The 19,663-nt window shown below is 42.0% G+C and overlaps 1 protein-coding gene across 4 annotated transcripts in view; it reads right to left on the bottom strand.

Moving 5' to 3' along the window:
- slc49a3 (solute carrier family 49 member 3) overlaps nucleotides 1-19,663 on the bottom strand; it is a 76,708-nt gene that overhangs the window by 2,357 nt on the left and 54,688 nt on the right. For 3 of the 4 annotated variants that reach the window (XM_048598113.1, XM_048598126.1, XM_048598120.1), the window contains exons 8-10: nucleotides 7,777-7,934; nucleotides 4,935-5,044; nucleotides 1-2,143 (exon numbers count right to left, since the gene is read on the bottom strand). The exon at nucleotides 1-2,143 is cut by the window's left edge and continues 2,357 nt beyond it. In XM_048598113.1, coding sequence (XP_048454070.1) covers nucleotides 2,004-2,143; nucleotides 4,935-5,044; nucleotides 7,777-7,934 — 408 coding nt within the window. In that variant the 3' untranslated portion in view covers nucleotides 1-2,003. The remainder of the gene's footprint in view (nucleotides 2,144-4,934; nucleotides 5,045-7,776; nucleotides 7,935-19,663) is intronic. The other variant, XM_048598129.1, reaches the window with a different exon arrangement.

Below are 19,663 nucleotides of genomic sequence, written 5' to 3'. Positions count from 1 at the left end.
TCTCTTCACAGATGCTACCAGACCTGCTGAGCTTTTCCAGCAACTTCTGTTTTTGTCATTAACAGTAAACTACTGTGAAGTACCTGTTCCCTTATTGTGTGGCAGCTAATCTGTAAAGTGCAAAATCTCTCAAACAGGAACAAAGTAAGTTATGTTTTGGGTGCTAATTGAAGAAGTAACGTTTGGAAAACTAATGTGGTCTAAATTTAACACTTCACCTCAACAATCCTCTAACAGTCTCTTTCAATTTTCAGCCATGATTTTGTGCTCAAGTCCGAAACTAGAATTTCAATCAACAAACTTTTGACTCAGGTAAGTAAAATGTTAGTAGCTGAGCCAAACTGATTTGCGTTCTCTGGAAGATATTCTGATGCAGAAAAAAAAGCTCAATTAACAAATTTAATGAATTACAAATATACAGTATACTTTGTATGTGCTTTCAAAATGAAAGATAAAGTTCAAAGCTTGTGCTGACTCCTTTCTGGTGATATGGCCTGTTCTTTCAACTCTTTTGACCAGCAATTTCTTCAGTTACAGTATTCAGTTGTCTTGCATGTAATATTCTTGTTCAATGAATCAAGGCTTGCTCTGTATTCAGAAGGCTCTGCTGCATCTCACACTCGCACTCATGAAGCTCCTAAGATGTCTGCTTTTTCTATCCACTAAAATGTTTAACAAATTTAAGGGGCAAAGTTAGCACAATAAAATTTCAGTGTGGTTTACATGCTCTTGTTGTGATGTGCTTCCATATACAAGAGCTGATGGTCGTGCAGCAACCAATGCATTTAGGTGTAAAGTTTTCATTTGGTGCGTTTTTGCTGATGACTAAAACCCAATCCACGAGAATCAAGATCAGCCACAGGCCACACAGGAAGTGTTGTTACAGGTTGTTGTTTTGGATATGAGCGCCTGTTTCCAAGCTGTTGTAACCAGTTGTTGTTATGGTGCAAGACAGCCAACAGGTGGTGTTGCTATTCTCCTCTGCTATCGGTTCCAGACTCCAAGGTGCAATGGCCAATGTTTTTGGGTCTTCATGTCATGCATATAACTATCCATAAAATGGAGCTTTAAGCATCCCATTGGTTACCTGTTGTGGTAGCAATGTATGGGAGCTCTGTGTTTCAAGAGGACTGAGTTTGTGATATTGCTCTGCCAAAATGTTCATAATGCATCACATACAGTAAAGGTGGAAACTGAGTTTCTTTTCACAACACCTGTAAGTTGCCCATGTTTTTACAGCCAAACAGATATTGAAAACAAAAGGTCCCTAAATAACACCAAATGGAGTAGGAACGTAGAACATAAATCCCATTACATGGGAGACTTGTGCATTTTTGCAGACTGCCTACAGTTGCAGAGCTCTCTGGCAGGCTGACAGAACAGTATCAAGATGTCTCTTGTATTCACTCATTAGTTGCTAATTCCAATGTATATTCCCCACCAGTTAATCTTAGTTCAAGCGTGTTTGTTCCCCCTGCTCACTAATCACTTTTCAAACACAAGGCATTTTTCCTTCAATCCCTTGGTCAGAAGTTGAAAAGTGACCTCGTATCAAACGATATAACACACCTAGGCAAACAACAGGCACTTGTATGAGATGTACTAATCTCTCAGATTACATTACTCAATTTCCATCAAAAGTTAGGGGCAATTGCTCAAACTGGGAGCTGGGCACTCAATTATTCATTTTCTCATTTACAGTCATGAAAGTGTACTTTTAAATAATTTGTAAAATCTAGCTTTCCTACTTATAATACATTTGCATTTTTAAAACACTTTACGTATTCAAAGATATGTAAAGGAAGTAAATTAGTAAACAAATCAATGATTAAAAAATACCTGGTAAACATAGGCTGATTGGGAATTAAAAAAAGTGTGCTTCAGTGTCCACTTTTAAAACAGGAAGACAGATAGATATGTAATATAAAACATCTCAAAATACTTTAAAAATAAAATGGTTTTTCAGCCTCCTGGAAACAGACAGTGTCCCTGTAAGTGTGTAATCATTCAGTCATAGCTCCATCAAGAAGAGCAGAGGAATCCTCATCATCTTCAGCACTGACTCGCCTGTATTCTGTATGGAACAAGAGTGCAAAGCAGCAAGCTTCCAAGCTACAGATAGCAGCCAACACCAGTGTAGGAACTATTAAATAAAAGAACATATGAATGCATGATTATTTCATCAATAAACTGGTATTATAGAGTGAAAAACCCCATGCCCCATGCTTGAAGCAGTCTGTGCTGTGTACAAGGCCTGGACAATATTCAAGTTTAGGCTGATATATGGCACATTACTCTCATACCACAAAAGTGCTGGAAAATGACCAATGCAAGTGAAAGAATCCAACTATTTTCCCCCCACAATGTTCAATAGCACTATAATCATCAAATCCCCCATATCCTGGGATTCACCACCGACTAGAAACTGAACTGTACTAGACATGTAATGGCGACATTAACAGTCCCAAAAACAGGGAACTATGTGGCAAATAACTCACCTGCTATCTCTCCAAAGCCTGTTCACAATCTACAAGGCACAAGTCAGGAGTATGATAATATATTGCCCATTTGCCTGGATGAGTGCAGTCCCAATAACACTCGAAAAGCTTGACACCGTTCCCACCACTTAAAACATTCACTCCCTGCATCCCAGAATCAGTAGCAGTGGTGAACAATTGAGAGGATTCACTGAAGCCACAGAGCAAGGCTTCTTTGAAAGTACCCTCAAAATCCACAACCTCTGCCAATTAGAAGCACAAGGGAAGAGGATTCAGGCAGAAATCTTGTAAACCTTCTTCAAACTGCTTCCAATGCATTTACATCCTTCGTTAAATTGACCTTTACTTCCCAGCACAAGTTCCATACTAACGCTGATTTCCTTCGGTTTCTCTCTCTCTCACCGTGTTCCCCAAAACGTTTGAGACTTTATTTGGGTCCTCCTTTGTGAAGGTGAAACGAAAATATGCATTTAACTGGCCTGTCATCTCTGTGCTCCCATTATAACTTCCCGTTTCTGATTGGAATGGACCTAAATTTGTCTTCACCAGTCTTTTTCTCTTCATATACCTACAGAAGCTTTTACAGTTTCTATGCTCCCTGCAAGCTCACTTTTAACCTGCATTTTTCCCTCTTAATCTTTTCCTTTGACCTCCTTTGCTGAAATCTAAACTACTCCCAATCTGCTTCTCTTTTTGACCAATTTGCGAGCTTTCCTTGGATCAAATACTATTGCTAATTTGCCTTGTTAGCCGGTTGGTCCACTTTTCCCATTTTATTTTTGTGCCAGACAGGAATGAACAATTGTTGCAGTTCTTCCATGCATTCTTTAAATGTTTGTTATTGCCTGTCCACAGTCATCCCGCATGGTCATGGGACCCAATTTATCATAGCCAACTCACACCTCACACCATTGTAGCTTTCTCTATTTAGATTCAGGACCGGAGTCTTGGAATCAACAATTCAATCTCCATCTTAACAGTCTCTCAACACAAAGGGGGCTTGCACAACTAGTTTACCAATTATTCATTTCTCATTACACAATACCCAAACTAAGATGTCCTGTCCTTTGGTTGGTTCCTCAACGTAGCGATTCAGAAAACCATCTCATACACACTCCAGGAATTCCTCCTCTACTGTACGGTTGGTCATTTGATTTTCCCAATCTATATGTAAATTAAAGTCACCCATAATTACAGCTGAACCCTTATTGCTTGCATTTCTAATTTCACATTTCGAGCCTTCTCTAACAGTACCACTACAATTTGAAAATCTATATACAACCCCCATTGTTTCCTGCCCCTTGGTGTTTCTAAACTCTCCCCATAGAGTTTCCACTTCACCGGCACCAATGTCCTTTCTCACTATACAATAGGCCAGGCAGCAGAGAAGCAGGAGAAATCTTTTAGAAAATTTTCTGAACAAGGGTCTCGACGCGAAATATCAACTCTCCTGCTCCTGACGTTGCCTGGCCTGCTGTGTTCCTCCAGCTCCACACTGTTATCTGACTCCAGCATCTGCAGTTCTTACTATCTCAGGCCTGAAAGAGTTAACTTGAAAGCTAAGGAATAACTCCACGTACTGACTGTGCCTGGGAGGAACCAGACAGCTGTTTGTGATTTCTACAGTCCACAGTCAGTAACTTTATGTTACCTATCTCTTAGGAGGCATCAATCTATTTACGTAGCATTAATACAGTCACCAGACTTAATAGTAAAACAACACAGCATTTTATGTAATTAACTAATTCTCATTACTCAAGTATGTCACTCTTCTGCAAAAGGCTTAGTAGACCATAATGTATAGGAGCAGAATTAGGCCATTTAACCCATCTGCTCTGGCATTTGGCCATGGCTGATATATTTGTCAATCCCATTCTCCTGCCTTCTCCCGATAACCCTTGATCCCCTTACCAATCGAGAACCTCTCTGTCTTAAATACACTCAATGACTTGGCCTCCACACCCTTCTGCGGCAAAGAGTTTCACAGATTTACCACTCTGGCTGAAGAAATTCCTCCTCATCTCATTTCTAAAGGGTTGCCCCTTCACTTTGAGGCAGTGCCCTCGGGTCTTAGTCTCTCCTACAAGTGGAAACATCTTCTTCACATCCACTCTATCCAAGCCTCGGTATTCTGTAAGCTTCAATGAGATCACCCCTTATCCTTCTAAACTTCATTGACTGCAGACCCAGAGGCGTCAACCGCTCCACATATGACAACCCCTTCATCCCCAGGATTATTTTTGTTAACCTCCTCTGGATCCTTCCAACACCAGAATATCCTTCCTTAGTTATGCATAGTTAATGCTTCACCATTCAATACTAGGAGGCCCTGTGGCTGGTTTGTGACAGCAAATTTACCTAAAGGATGAAACTACTACTACTACTACTACTACAAGGTACCAGCTGCAGACATCTCTTAGAAGAATCCATACTAACCTGTCCAATCAAGTGCTGCACCTACTCCAACTTGACAGGCAGAACCATCACTAGTAACTGGCTGTGCCAGTGCTGGCAGGAAATATATAAATAAAGCTCCCTGGAGCTGCCTGCAATTAAAAATGGGAGAGATCAGTTCCTAGAAGTGCAAGCATATACTCCTTTGTGCATCAACCATGGCTCAGTAAGCAGCATTCTGCCCAAGTCAAAAGGTTCTGGGTTCAAGGTTTGCTCCACAATATGGTATAAATATTTAGGTACTACTTTGTTAACTCCTATAAGGATGGTCTGTGCTTCAGAGAGAACTCATCACATCCTTCTAAATTCTACTTTATTAATTACAAAGCATTGGAGCCGTCCACCGATAGTGAAAAATGCTGTGCAAGAGTCTTTTCCTCTCCCTTGCAATTAGGAGAAAACAAGATTGAAGGAACTTTGAAATGACATGAGTCACAGAGATTCAGTTTTTATATCATGGGAAGAGGCCTTTTGGTCCATTGTGTTTGGGCCAAACATCTGTCTATTATAATCCGTTTTCTAGCACTTAGTCCAGAGCTGTGTATACTATGCTATTTCAAGTGTTTACCTGAAGAGTTCTTAAATGTCTTGTCTATGCTCCTCATGACTTTGTACACCTTAATCAGTCCCCCTCCACCTCTCTCCTCAGTTTCTCTGATGGAACGTAACAACCTGTCCAGTACAGGCAACATTCTGATGACTCTTTTACACCTTCGAGCGCAATCACAACCAGAACTGCATACAGTGCTCTAGCTGTGACCTAAGATCTTACACAGCTCCACCATAACCTCCTTCTCGTGTACAGGAAAAACTCTGACAATTAGCTAAGCAAGTAACTGCTTATTCACTGGTAATGGACCAATTAACAGAGTCATCGACCCTTCTAAAATCATCAGTAATGAGAAAATCAAAACAAACCCAATAGAAACCTGCTGCCAGCAGTAAATCCCCAAAAGACAATTTGGCAAAGCAATTTAAGTGTTTCTACTCAGGAAATTAGTCAAACTTATATACAAGTTTTTGTTGGAGTAGCCTAAATAAAATCAAAATACTGCCAGCACCCTTACCCTTGGTATTTGTTACCATGGGACAATATAGTAATACTGGTTTATGGCTGCCTACAAAAAAAATCAAGTGAAAATGGTGCACTAAAAGCTACCAAATGAGGGAGGAAGTTTGAGGTTTTTGCATGTAGACTTAATTTTACATGAAATGCTTTGCTACAAATGGGCATTGAGACAGATTTGGATAAACATTTACAAGAGGAAACATGATTTTGGGAGAGATGATTAAATCTGTCAATGTCACTAGAAAAGAAAAAGAAAAAGGCCAAGGCTAATGGTCTAAGGCCACAGGTTCAAATTTCACATGGCATCTGGCGGAATTTATATTCAATGAATAAACCTGGAATCAATGTCAGTAATAATTACCAGGAAATCAGAAGCGATTGCTGAGAAACACATGTTCATAAATCGCCTTTAGGAGAGGAAATCTGCCATTCTTATCTGGTCTGGTCCATTTGTGACTCCAATCCATAATGCGGTTGAGACTTAAATGACCTCTGAAGTAGACTATTAACCCACTCAGTTTTAGGACAATTGGGGAGAGGTAACAAGAAAAAAAAAAAAGACCCCTTGACAGTGATGTCTACATCTCATAAAACGATAAGCGTAAGAAGTGATTAGGACAGAATACAGGTCTGCAGTTGGAAACAGACAACAGCAGTTATCAAAGGGTACATTTCTGATTCTGTGACAGGGAAAGAGAAATCACTGGGGAAGAAGTGAATGAAAACCTGTTGTTACAGAATTGTGTTGAATACTCATGAATTAGAGGGCAGGAAATTAGAATTTGTTTGTAAAAATGATAGTGGGGAAAAACAGTGCGTGGTCCCTTTAAATGGTTGTGCTTTGTCTGTGCTTGGAAGTTTGCAAGTACTGTGCAGAGAACCCCAAACTGAAAGAAGTGTATCAAAAGGCCTTACAGTTGGCAGGCAAAACAGCAGGCTTATTTTGATGTTTTGGCAACAAGCTGTACCTCAGCCAATTAATTTAAATGAAGTACTCAGCGATTGAAAGCCAATTGATTTGATAACCTGAAACCAATCATCAGAAATTGAATCATTTATTAAGAAGGGAGTTTTTCAAAATCAGTGAGAGCGCCAACTGCCATCTGAAGCAAAAGCAAATTAGCCATCTGAGAAATAAAACTAGCTCTCATACAAAATCATTAAGTTCTCTAAACAAAAAAAGAGCACCAAAGGTACCATGGCACTTCTAGCCAAGAGTCCTCAAGGACAAAACTACAGAGAAAACATTCCTGACAGCAAGATCAGCCAAAGGAGTGTTGCAGAGACAGTGAAGAAAACAAAGCATTCTAGAAGACACATTTGATGTAAACTTTGACAGACAAAGTTTTAATTTATTGTTTTCTTATTACCTGGATTTATGCAAGTGGGTCTTGTGTTTATTGGAATAGCATACCAGTAGAATTTTGTTCAGTTAGGGAATAGTTAGGAGTCGGGGGAAATTGTTTGGTTTGTTAGTAGTCCTGTTAATTTGTTCACTGTTAGGGTTAAATGAATAAGTTGTTATCTACTACTTATAAAGGTGAATATCAGGGATTTTCTTTCCTTTAAACTGTTATGGAGGAGGGGAGGTTAACAGATGAGGCGAGCTTCTCTGGGTGTTTTGGGTTTAATTATTAGAAGAAGGAGACCTCTACTCCCACCATAACAGACTGGGGGCTTGTGTTTCGATTTTAATTATCAGAGGGGTTTGACCTACCCTTCCTCACAAAACCAAAAGCAATAATGATCCATTACCCAGAAACGAAGATTAATCCAGCTGAGGTTGCTTCACCCACAGGATAAGAACATTCTACACCAAGCTCCATGCCCACTGGGTAAATGGAAAATCCAAGCAGCCCAAAAAGTGAGCATACCACAGCTAGTCCATAAGGTTGATCTCTCATTCGTGAAACCTGAAAATGCAGAAAACCATGATACTGGCATGACTCCAATTCAACCCTTTCAGTTTTCTCAAGTTAACTTTATAAAACAATTGAAGTAAAAGGAAATTTTTCTCAACGTAAGAGCTGAAAATATTCAACAGGTCAGGCAGCATCTGTGGAGAGAGAAGCATTAATACTTCAGATCAATGGTCCTTCATCAGAACTCTCTATACAATCTACTTTACTAACCCAGGATAAACCAGCCTTCAAAAGTAACTGGCAGCTCAGTGCTAGTCACCATCTGCTTCCATTCTTTGTAAGCAAAGCCTCAAATGCTTAATACATGAGCTGCAGGGTTAAGTATTTATAATCACAGAATCAATATGGTGCAGGCGGCCATTCAGGCCATGATGCTGGCACTGGCTCTATTATCCATTTCCTCATATTGCTGCAGACCATTTCTATCTAAATGCAATGTACTGTGTTGGTGAACGCTTCAATTGAAGCTGTCTCCACCACACTTCCAGGAAGTACATTCCAGACCCTAACAACTTGCCACATGTGAAAGTATTTTCCGCACATCACTCTCGCTTCGTTACACAACTGAAACTGAAATTTATACCCTCTCATTCCCGTTTCTTTCACAAATGTAAACAGCTTCACCCTACCTGACTTGTCCAGCCCACTTGTGGTTTTGAACACCCCAATTCAGATCTTGTCTCAGCCTTCTTATCTCCGAAACAGTCCCAACTTCTTCAAAGATCAAGTTTCTCGTATCTGCAACCACTCTAGTATATTGCTTCTGCACTGTCTCCAATGCATTTGCATCTTTCCTATAATGTGGCACCCACAAACTATATGCCATATTCCAGCAGAAGTCTAACAAAGGTCAAATACAAGATCACCATCTCCTCCTTGCCCTTATACTCTGTGTCCCTATTAATAAAGTTGAGAATATTGTATGCTTTATTTAATGCTCTCAATTGAATACCTGTTCTCCACCGTCAATGATCTTTGCACATATACACCCAGGTCCCTCTGTTTCTACACCCTTTTTAAGAATTGTACCCCCTATTTTATATATACACATTTCAGTATTCTTCCAATTAAAAGAGCATCACCTCAGTTCTCTGCATTGGGCCCCATCTGCCACCTGGTTGGAGTCATACTTGGCACACAGGAAGATGGTCGTGGTTGTTGGAGGTCAACGATCTCAACTCCAGGATATCTCTGGAGTTCCTCAGGGGAGTGTCCTAGACCCAACCATCATCAGCTGCTTCATCAATGACCTTCCATCCATTATAAAGGTCACAAATGGGGATATTTGCAAATGTTTGCACAATGTTCAGCACCATTAACAACTCCCTCAGAAACTGAAGCAGTCTGTGCTCAAATGCAACAAGACCTGGACAATATCCAGGCATGGGTTAACAAGTGGCAAATAACATTTATGTCACACAGATGCCAGGCGATGACCATCTCCAACAGGAGAATCTAATCAACATCCCTTGACATTCATTGGTGTTACCATCACTGAATACCCCCACTATCAACATCCTTGGGGTTGCTATTGACCAGAAACTCAACTGGACTCACCACATAAACAGTGGTGACAAAAGCAGGTCAGAGGCTAGGAATACTGTGGCAATTAACTCACCACCTAACTCTCCAAAGCCTGTGCACCATCTACAAGGCACAAGTTAGGAGTTTGATGGAATAGTCCCCACTCGCCTGGATGGCTGCAGCTCCAAGAACACTCGAAGTTCAACATCATCTAGGATAAGCTGCCCACCTGATTGGCATGACATCCACAAGCATCCACTCCCTCTACCACCGATGCATTCCATCTAGAAGGACCAGGGCAGCAAATGCACAGGACCACCACCTGCAAGTTTCCCTCCAAGCCACTCACCATCCTGACTTGCAAACATATCATCATTCCTTCACTGTGGCTGGGTCCAAACCTGGAATTCCCTCCCTAGAGGCACTGCGGGTCAACCTACAGCACAGTAAGATGCTGGACCGCAGCGGTTCAAGAAGACAGCTCACCACCACCTTCTCAAGGGCAACTGGGGATGGGCAATAAATGCTGGCCAGCTAGTGATGCCTATAGCCTATGAGTAAATAAAAAACACCTGCCCACTGCCACCAACTTGTCAATGTCTTTTTGAGTTTCACACTGTCATTCTCACAATTTACAAATCTTCCAAGTTTAGCATCATCTGCAAAGTTGGAAATGGTCTCCCACACTGAGATCCAGATCATTAATATACATCAGGAAAAGGCAAAGTTCCTCCAGTAATTGGAGGTGGTGGCAGCAGGAGACTTCAAGATTGCAGGGCTGGCAAGGCAACATCTCAGAGGGTGGCTGGAGTTGGACTCTTGGCAGGACAGTGGAAGCGACCTGGTCTGGCAGCGGAGCCAGTGACTCCTGGGTGCAATAGCCCAGAGCGGGCACTTCTGGCATTGACGAGGCAGCAGCTGCAGTGGTGGCAGCATGGTATGCCCAGAGCTGGGACTCCTGGTGTCATGGGGCGAGCAACTGAGCCAGGGAATCCTGACTGTGGGGCAAGAGAGAGTTCAGCACAGGTCCTGGCATCAGCAGCAGTGACCTTGAGGTGGGCCCAGCGGTGAAGAGATGGCGCCTAAAGAACAGTGACTCCTGCATTGATGGGTCTTGCGCAGGTGGTGGCAGGGTAGAAGAGGAGTGAACCGGTTCAGGACTCAGTTATATTTTTTATCCTTTTTAATTCTTAAACTATTCAGAATGGCACCACATTATGGCAACTGTTGAAGCTTTTCACCGTATTTTACTGTATTATTCACTGTAAAATGCAAATAACAATAAATAAATCATTCAAGTATTCCAATACCAACCCCTAGGGAACTACACTACAAATCTTCTTGCAGCCTGAAAAGTATTGATAGAAACAGGGTGTCGTGATCAGTCAATTTTGTATCTACATTGTATAAAAACAAAAGGACAGCGGCAATGTCACACAACTTTCCTCACGAGCTTGTTGTGAGGTATTGCATCAAACAGCTTCTGGAAATCCACGTAAACTATGACAAAAACCTTGACCCTCACAGAATCACAGTACAGAAGAAGCCTGGTGGTCCATCAAGTCTGCACCCAACTAAAACTATTCTAAAATTTACACTCATTCTACTTTCCAGCCTTGAATGTTCTGACATTTCAAGTACTCATCCAAGTACTACTTAAACGTTGAGAGGTTTTCTGCCTCAATTATCCTCGGAGGCAGTCCATTCCAGATCTTCACCCAGACGATGGTGGAAATATGTTTCAAATCTTTCTAAACTTCCTGCTTTTCATGTAATAACTTAGAATAAAATTATGTCCCCTTGTTGTTAACCCATTAACAAAGGCAAACAGCTTCTTTTTAGCCACCTTGTCCCTATCTCTTAATTTTATATCTGAATCAGGTTCCCTCCCAGCCTTCTGTTCTAAAGAAAACAAACTGAGCTGAACTACTCCATCCCAGGCAATATCCTGGTGAATCTCCTTCGCAAACCCTCCACTGCAATCATATCCTTCCTATAGAGTAGAGACTAGAACTACAGACAGTACTCCAGCTGTGACTTAAAAAGAAAAGCTCCAACATAACCTCCCTGCTCTAATAATCTATGCCTTGACTGAGAAAGGCAAGTGTTCCATAAACCTCTTGACCAACCTATTAATCTGTCTAGCTGTCTTCAGGGATCTGTGCACAAGCACCCAAATATCCCCTAGTCCTCAGCTTTGGGTCAATGACATTGTGGGGGGATAATTTTCAGGGGAAAGGCAGGAGTTTTAGAGGGGATGACAGTCATTGAGTCATACAGCATGGGAACAGACCCTTTGGTCAACTTATCCATGCCAACCAGGTTTCCTAAACTGAACTAGGTCCCATGTGCCTGCATTTGGCCAATATCCCTCTAAATCTTTGTTATCCAAATCGCTGTCCAAATGTCTTTTAAGTGCTGCAATTGTACTCACCACTACCATTTCCTCAGGCAGCTCATTCCATACAGTCACCATCCTCTATGTGAAAACGCTGCCCCTTAAATCCCTTTTAATGCTTTCCCCGTTCACCTTAAACCAATGCCCTCTAGTTTTTGGACTCCCCCATCCTGGGGAAAAAGACTTTTGGCTGTCCACCTTATCCACACCCCTCTTTTATAAACCACTATAGGGTCACCCCTCATTCTCCGACACTCCAGGGAAACAAGTCCCAGCCTATCCAGCCTCTTCTCATAAGTCAAACCTTCCAGTCTCTGTAACTTACTTTTGAACCTTGTTCTTGCACCCTTTCTAGTTTAATAATGTCCTTCCTACATCAGGATGACCAGAATCGTACACAGCACTCCAAATGTAAATCTTTTCACCCAAAGAGTGGTGTAAATCTGGAATGCACTTCCTGGGTGGATAGTTGAGACAAGGAACCTCAACCTTTAAAAAGCACTTGGAAGAGTACGTACAGTTAGTTTAAATTAATTTGGCAGGGAGGTGGGATCTAGGGAGAATATTCAGTAGGAGGAGATAAACAACCAAAATTAGAAGAGACAGTCAGTGACTCAAGAGGACAGAAATTAAAAGCCAGTTAAGGCACAAGGGAATTTGTTAAGATTGAATTTGAGTTTGAGTTTGATTTAATGTCACATGTCCCTTGATACAGTGAAAAGTTTCATTCTGTGTGCTATATAGGTAAATTGTACTATACAAAAAGTGTGTCAGGGTAGCAGAACACAGTGCAAAATACAGTGTTGCAGACACAGAGAAGGTGCAGAGAGAGAGATCAACATTAACATTGAGAGGTGCACTCAAAAGTCTGATATCGGCTTGGAAGAAGCTGTTCTTGAAACTGTGCGTATATGTATTCAAACATTTATATCTTCTGGCCAATGGAAGAGGGTGGAAGACAGTATAACAGTGTGGGAGGGGTCTCTGATTATGTTGGTTGCTTTCGCAAGGTAGTGGGATGTATAGATGGAGTCAGTGAATGGGAGGCTGCTTTATGAGACGGACGTGGCTGTGTTCACAACTCTAGTTTCTTGCGGTTTTGGGAAGAGGAGTTACCAAACCACAGTGATGCACCCAGATAGGATGCTTTCAATGGTACAGCTGTAAAAACTGCTAACAGTATTTATGGACATGCTGAATTTCCTTAGCTTCCTGAGGCGTTATGGTTTCTTTACCGTCACATCAATATAAATGGACCAGGACAGATTGTTGGCGATCATCATTCCAAGAACTTGATGCTCTTGACCATCTCCACCTCAGCACCATTGATACAGACAGGGATATGTCCTCCACTCTGCTTTCTGAAGTCAATGACCAGTTGCTTTGTTTTGCTGACAATGGGGGGGGGGAAGAGACTGTTGTCTTTACACCATGCCGCTTAGCATGGTACTCCTGTACTCTGTCTCCTCATTGTTCAAGATGCGACCTACAGTGGTGGTGTCACCCAACTTGTAAATGGAGCTGGGGCAGAATGTGGCCACACAGTCATTAGTGTATAATGAGTTTAGAAGGGGGCTGAGGGCACAGCCTTGTGGGGCTCCGGTGTGAGGAGATGATGGTGTCACCTATCCTTACTGATTACAGCTTATGGATTAGGAAGTTGAGAACCCAATTACAGAGGGGGGGAGCCAAGACTTTTATCTCAGAGTTTGGAGATCAGTTTGTGCAGAACTGTAATCAATATGTAGGTGCCTGATGTAAGTATCCTTGTTGGATATTATGGTTAGATGGTATTTATTTTAATGCAAGGAATCTGACGAATGAGGCAGATGACTTGAAGGAACATATTAAAACATGGGAGTTGACGTCATTGCTGTCACTGAGACACGGTTGAGAAAGGGGCAGGACTGTCAGTTCAAAATTCCAGGATACAGGGTCTGCAGGGGAGAGATAAGAGAGGAGGGGGTGTCACAATATTGATCTGGGAATCAGTAATAAGGAAGGGTGTAAAGAGAGCCAATATCTTGTATGGATCCTCAATTAAACAAAGCAACATCGGAATTAGGGGGAGCAGGAATTTCAGCAATTCGAGCCCGCTCTACCTGATTGTATTCTGGTCTCAACTCCACTTTCCTGCCTGCTCTCCACAGTCCTTTATTCCACTTTTCATCTGAAACAACTTTTTTGTTTGCACCTGTTGATTGATTCTGCCTCCAACGCACTCTAGACCAGCAAGTTCCACAGATTCACAATCCTCCAAGTAAAGTAGTTTCTCCTCATCTCAGTTTTGAACCTACCTCCTCTCACTCTATGCCCTCTTAGTCTGGACTGTGCCACAACGGGGAACATCTATTCAACATCCACCTTATCAATCCCCTTTAGCATTTCATACACCTCATTCTTCTGAACTTCAGTGAGTACAATCCCAAGCTATTCAACTGCTCCTCATACGACAGCCATTCCATCCCTGGGATTGATCTGGTGAACTTCCTTTAAACTGCTTCCAGTGTCACCACATGCTTCCTCAAGGAGATCAAAACTGGACACAATACTCCAGGTATGGTCTCATTAACACTTTTACATAATTGTAACAAAATTACTTTTATAATTCAGTCCTTTTGCAATCAAAGTCAGGATTCCATTTGCCTTATTATATGCTGCACCTGTATACCCACTTGCTGCAATTTATGCACATTGATCCCTCTGCATCGACACATGTTGAATCTGCTTCCCATTAAATAATAATTTACCCTTTCCTTTTCCCAGCCAAAATGGACAACCACACACTTATCCACATTAAACTCCATTTGCCAGATTCTGGCCCATTCTCCTCACCCATCAATATGTATCTGTAGACATTCTCTCCTCATCATAGCCTGCTGTCTCAACTATTTTAGTATCATCTGCAAATTTTACTATGTACACTCTGTTCCTGCATGCAGAACATTTGTAAAGATCGTAAATAGTTGAGATCCAAGAACCGAACCCTGCAGCACACCACTAGTTACAGTTTGTCATGCAGAGAAGGACCCATTTATGCTGACCCTCTGCTTTCTATCAGTCGGACAATTGTCTATCCAAACCAATACTCTACCCTTGACCCGCTGGGATCTAACCTTCTGGATCAGTCTTTTCTGTGGCACCCGTCAACTGCCTCTGGAAGTCTAAATATACGACATCCACTGGATCCCCATTATCCATTTTGTTGGTTACATCCTCAAAGAACTCCAGCAGCTTTGTCGAGCATGAAATGCCTTTAAGAAACTGTGCTGACAGCAGCAAATTGGGCTTTGTTTTTCTAACTGTTCAGTTATCTCCTCCCTTATGATTGAATAATAATAAAGCCATTTGGATAGAACTTAAAAATGAAAAAAGGAGTAATCACTTGGCTGGGAGTATACTAAAAGTTCCCTAACAGTCTGAAAGAAACAGAAGAGCGGATGTGTAGGCAAGTTTCAGAGAAATGATGGAGTAAGAGTGTGAAAGGTTTAGAGGGAAAAAAATTATTAAAATGCATCCAGGTCAGTTTAAGCCATAAAAGGCACAAGAGAGGGTGTGGTCTTGGACTTTGTTGTAGGTAATTAAGGCAGGCAAGTATCAAAGGGGGAGCATTTTGCACACAGCAATCATAACTCCATTAGATTCAAGATCATTATGGAAAAAGACTAGGATGGGCCTGAAATCAAAGTTCTAAATGGAGGGAGGACAGCAGTTTAATAAGAGCAAGTACGATTTGGCCAGAGTGGGCTGGGAGCAAATACATTTAGGAAAATCTGTGTTAGAGCAGTGGAACACATTCAAGAAGGAAACCGGGAGCATACAGGGCCAACACATTCCATTAAAGCCAAAAGGGTGGGACTAAGACATCCAGCAAACCCTGGACATCAAAGGTATATATAGAATTGAGTACAGAGAAAAATGGAGGATTCTGGCAGATACCAAGGGCCCAAAACAGAAGCTCTAGAAGAGAACAGAACGTGCAAGGGGAAACATAAGGTAATCACGAGAACAAAATGGGGTCATTAAAGAATAATGGCAGGTAAAATAAAGGAAAATTCGAAGTTATTTTACAGGTATATTCAGGGTTAATGGATAACTAGGGAAATGAGTAGGATGTGGCGAGGACAACATGCGCACGGAGACAGAAGACACAGGTCAGGTTCTAAATGAATACTGTGTCGGTGTTCACTGGTGAGAGGGAGAATGCGGGTATGAAGGTGTACCAAGTTAAATACAGTGGATGCACAGAGACTTTGGGGTTGGGGGGAGTGGCCAGTAGGTGCATAGATCTTTAAAATATCATGAGCAGGTGTAGAAAACAGATGCAAGAAAGCTAATGGAATGCTGGCCTTTATATCTAGAGGACTGGAATACAACGATGCAGAGATTACGCTGCAGTAGTACAAAACCCTGATTAGACCCCATTTGTAGTACTGAGAGCAGATCTGGGTACCACACTTTAGGAAGTATATAATGGCCTTGGAGTTTGTACCATGTAGGTTTACAGGAATGACACTTGGATTTCAGGGGTTAAGTTGTGAGGAGAGATAAAAATTGGGCTTGCTTTCTCTAGAATTCAGAAGATCTGATCGAAGTCTTCAAGATATTAACAGAGTAAAAACAGGGTAGATAAATGTTTCCCAGGCTGTTGACTGGAGGTAAGGGAGAACATAGCAGGGGCTTTGCCAATAATTTTCAATTTCTCTCTGGCCTTCAAAGCTCCAAGGAAAATAGCCCCAGTCTATTCAGCCTTTCCCAATAGCTCAAACCCTCCAACCCTGGAAATATCCTTGTATATCTTTTCTGAACCCTTCCAAGTTTCACAACATCCTTCATATAGCAGGGGTATCAGAATTGCACACAGTATTCCAATAGTGACCTAACCAATGGCCTGTACAGCCACAACATGACTTCTCAACTCCTATACTCAACGCATTGACCAAAGACACACATACTAAACACTCTCTTCACTCATCCTATCTACCTGCAACTCCACTTTCAAGGAACTATGAACCTGCATTCCAAGGTCTCTTTGTTCAGCAACACTCCCCAGGACCTTACCATTAAGTGTACAAGTCCTGCCCTGATTTGCCTTTCCAAAATGCAACACCTCACATTTATCTAAATTAAACTCCATCTGCCACTCCTCGGCCCATTGGCCCATCTGATCAAGATCCTGTTGTACGGTGAGGTAACCTTCTTCAGTGTCCACTACACCTCCCATTTTGGTGTCATCTGCAAACTTACTAACCACAACTCCTATGTTCGTATCCAAATCATTTACATAAATGACAAAAAGCAGTGGACGCAGCACCAATCCTTGTGGCACGCTGCTGATCACAGGCCTCCAGTCTGAAAAGCAACCCTCCACCACCACGGTCTTTTACCTTTGAGCCAGTTCTGTATCCAAATAACTCGTTCTCCCTGTATTCCATGTAATCTAATCTTGCTAACCAGTCTACCACGAGGAACATGGTCGAACGCTTTACTGAAGTCCATATAGATCACGTCCACCACTCTGCCCTCATCACTTCTCTTCATTACTTCTTCAAAAAACTTAATCAAGTTAGTGAGACATGATTTCCCACGCACAAAACCATGCTGACTATCCTTAATCAGCCTTGCCTTTCCAAATACATGTAAATCCTTTTCCTCAGAATTCCCTCCAACATCTTGCCCACCATCGATGTCAGGCTCATTGATCTATAGTTTCCTGGCTTTTCCTTACCATCTTTCTTAAAAAGTGGCACCACGTTAGCCAACCTTTCATCTTCTGGCACCTCGCCCATGGCTATCGATGATACAAATATCTCAGCAAGGGGCCCAGCAATCATTCCCCGAGCTTCCCCTAGGAGGTCTAGGATACACCTGATCAGGTCCTGTGTTTTAAGGCATCCAACACCGCCTCCTCCATAATATGGACATTTTCTGGCCCATCAAGTCTGCTTCACCATTTAATCGTTGCTGATATATTTCTCAGCCCCGTATTTCTGCCTTCTCCCCTTTGATCTCCAGACTAATCAAGAACCTATTTAAACAATTCTGAGGGACAGAGATAATGTACACTTGGGAGGCAGGGATTAATTAAGAACAGGGAGCATGGTTTTGTTAAGGGTAATGTCGGAAAAATTCAGTCAAGTTGGTCAAAAAGGAAAATGCATTTTATTTAGACTACTTAGACTTCAACAAGATTTTTGATAAGGCCCTGAATGGGAGACTGATAGAGAAGGTAAGAGCCATGGGATTCAAGGAAATTTGGCGAATTGGATCCAGAATTGCCCAAGTGGCAGGAAACAGAAGGTGACCGTCCAGGGTATTTTTGGAAGCCAATGCATCAGAATCCCTACAATGTGGAAGCAGGCCACTTGGCCCATCGAGTCTACACTGATGTTGCAAAGAGCACTGCTCCCAGACCCACCCCCCTACCCCATCCTTGTAACCCTATATTTCCCATGGCTAACCCACCTAGCCTGCGCATCCCTGGACACTGTGGGCAATTTAACATTACCAGTCCATTTAACCTGCACATCCTTGGACTGAATAAAGTGGGGTTCCACAGGGATCAGGGTTGGGTCTTTGCTATTTATGATTTATACAAACAATTTAAAGTTAAATACAGGACGGGTTAATCAGTAAGTTTGCAGATCATATGAAAATTGGTGGATAGGAATTTATAGCAACAAGATTAGTGTTAGATTACAGGAGGATATAGATGGACTAGTCAAATGGACTGATTCATGGCAAATGGAATTTATTGTGGGTAAGTATGAAGTGATGCACTCGGGTGGGACAAACAAGGCAAAGGAATACATGAATGGTAGGAGCCTGGGAAGCACCGAGGATCAAAGGGACATCAGTGTGCATGTCCACTAGTCCCTTAAGAGACAGTGGAACAGATGGATAAAATGATTAACATGCCATATGGGATACTAGCCTTTATTAGCTGAGGCATTGATTTAAGAGCAGGGAATTATGCTGAAATTGTGTAAAAGGTTGGTAAGGTTACAGAGCATGGTACGCAGTTGATTGCATGGGAGTGTGCACAGAGAAGAGCTACCAGGATGTTGGCTGGGCTGGAGAGGTTTAGATATGAAGAGAGAGTGGATAGACTTGGGTTGTTTTCCTTCCAGCAGAGGAGACTGAGGGGGATATGATTGAGATGTGTAAAATATGAAGGGCTAAGTTAGGATAGACAGGAAGGAACTTTTTTCCATGGTAGAGGGATCATGAATGGGGGCAACGACTTAAGGAAATGGACAGAACGTTTAGAATAGATGCGAGGAAACATTTTTTCACTCTTTCACTTTTTCAGAATTGGTAGGAATCTGTAACTCACTACCTGTCAGGGTGGTCAAGGCAAAAACCCTCATAATAAATGAATAAGTATTTAAGTCTGCACTTGCGATGCCAAGGCTAGAAAATGGAATTATTTAGAACACAGAACTGTACGGCATTGGAACGGGCCCTTCAGCCCACAATGATATGCCGAACACGATGCCAAATTAACCTAATCCCTTCTGTCTGCCCTTAGGCCATTTCCCTCTACTCCTTGCCTATTCATGTGCTTATTTAAAAGTCTCTTAAATGTTGTTTCAGCGGCGGGAGTCCGGGAGGAAGCGCGAGGGCAGCCTGGGAAGGTGAGCTTTTTCGATTATAAAAGTCTTACCTCGCGTGACTCCATTTTTTGGAGTGAGTAAGTGAGGTAATACATTTGGGCGGTTGCTTTACCCGAAACACTACCTAGGTAGTGTCTCCCACCCATCCTCCTCTAACCAAAAAAAAAGGTTCTGAGCGCTGA

The sequence above is a fragment of the Rhincodon typus genome, chromosome 1, assembly GCF_021869965.1.
Source record: "Rhincodon typus isolate 14 chromosome 1, sRhiTyp1.1, whole genome shotgun sequence".
NCBI classification, from domain to species: domain Eukaryota; kingdom Metazoa; phylum Chordata; class Chondrichthyes; order Orectolobiformes; family Rhincodontidae; genus Rhincodon; species Rhincodon typus.
The sequence above is the reverse complement of the archived record's forward strand: the minus strand, read 5'-3'. Positions and strand labels throughout refer to the sequence as shown.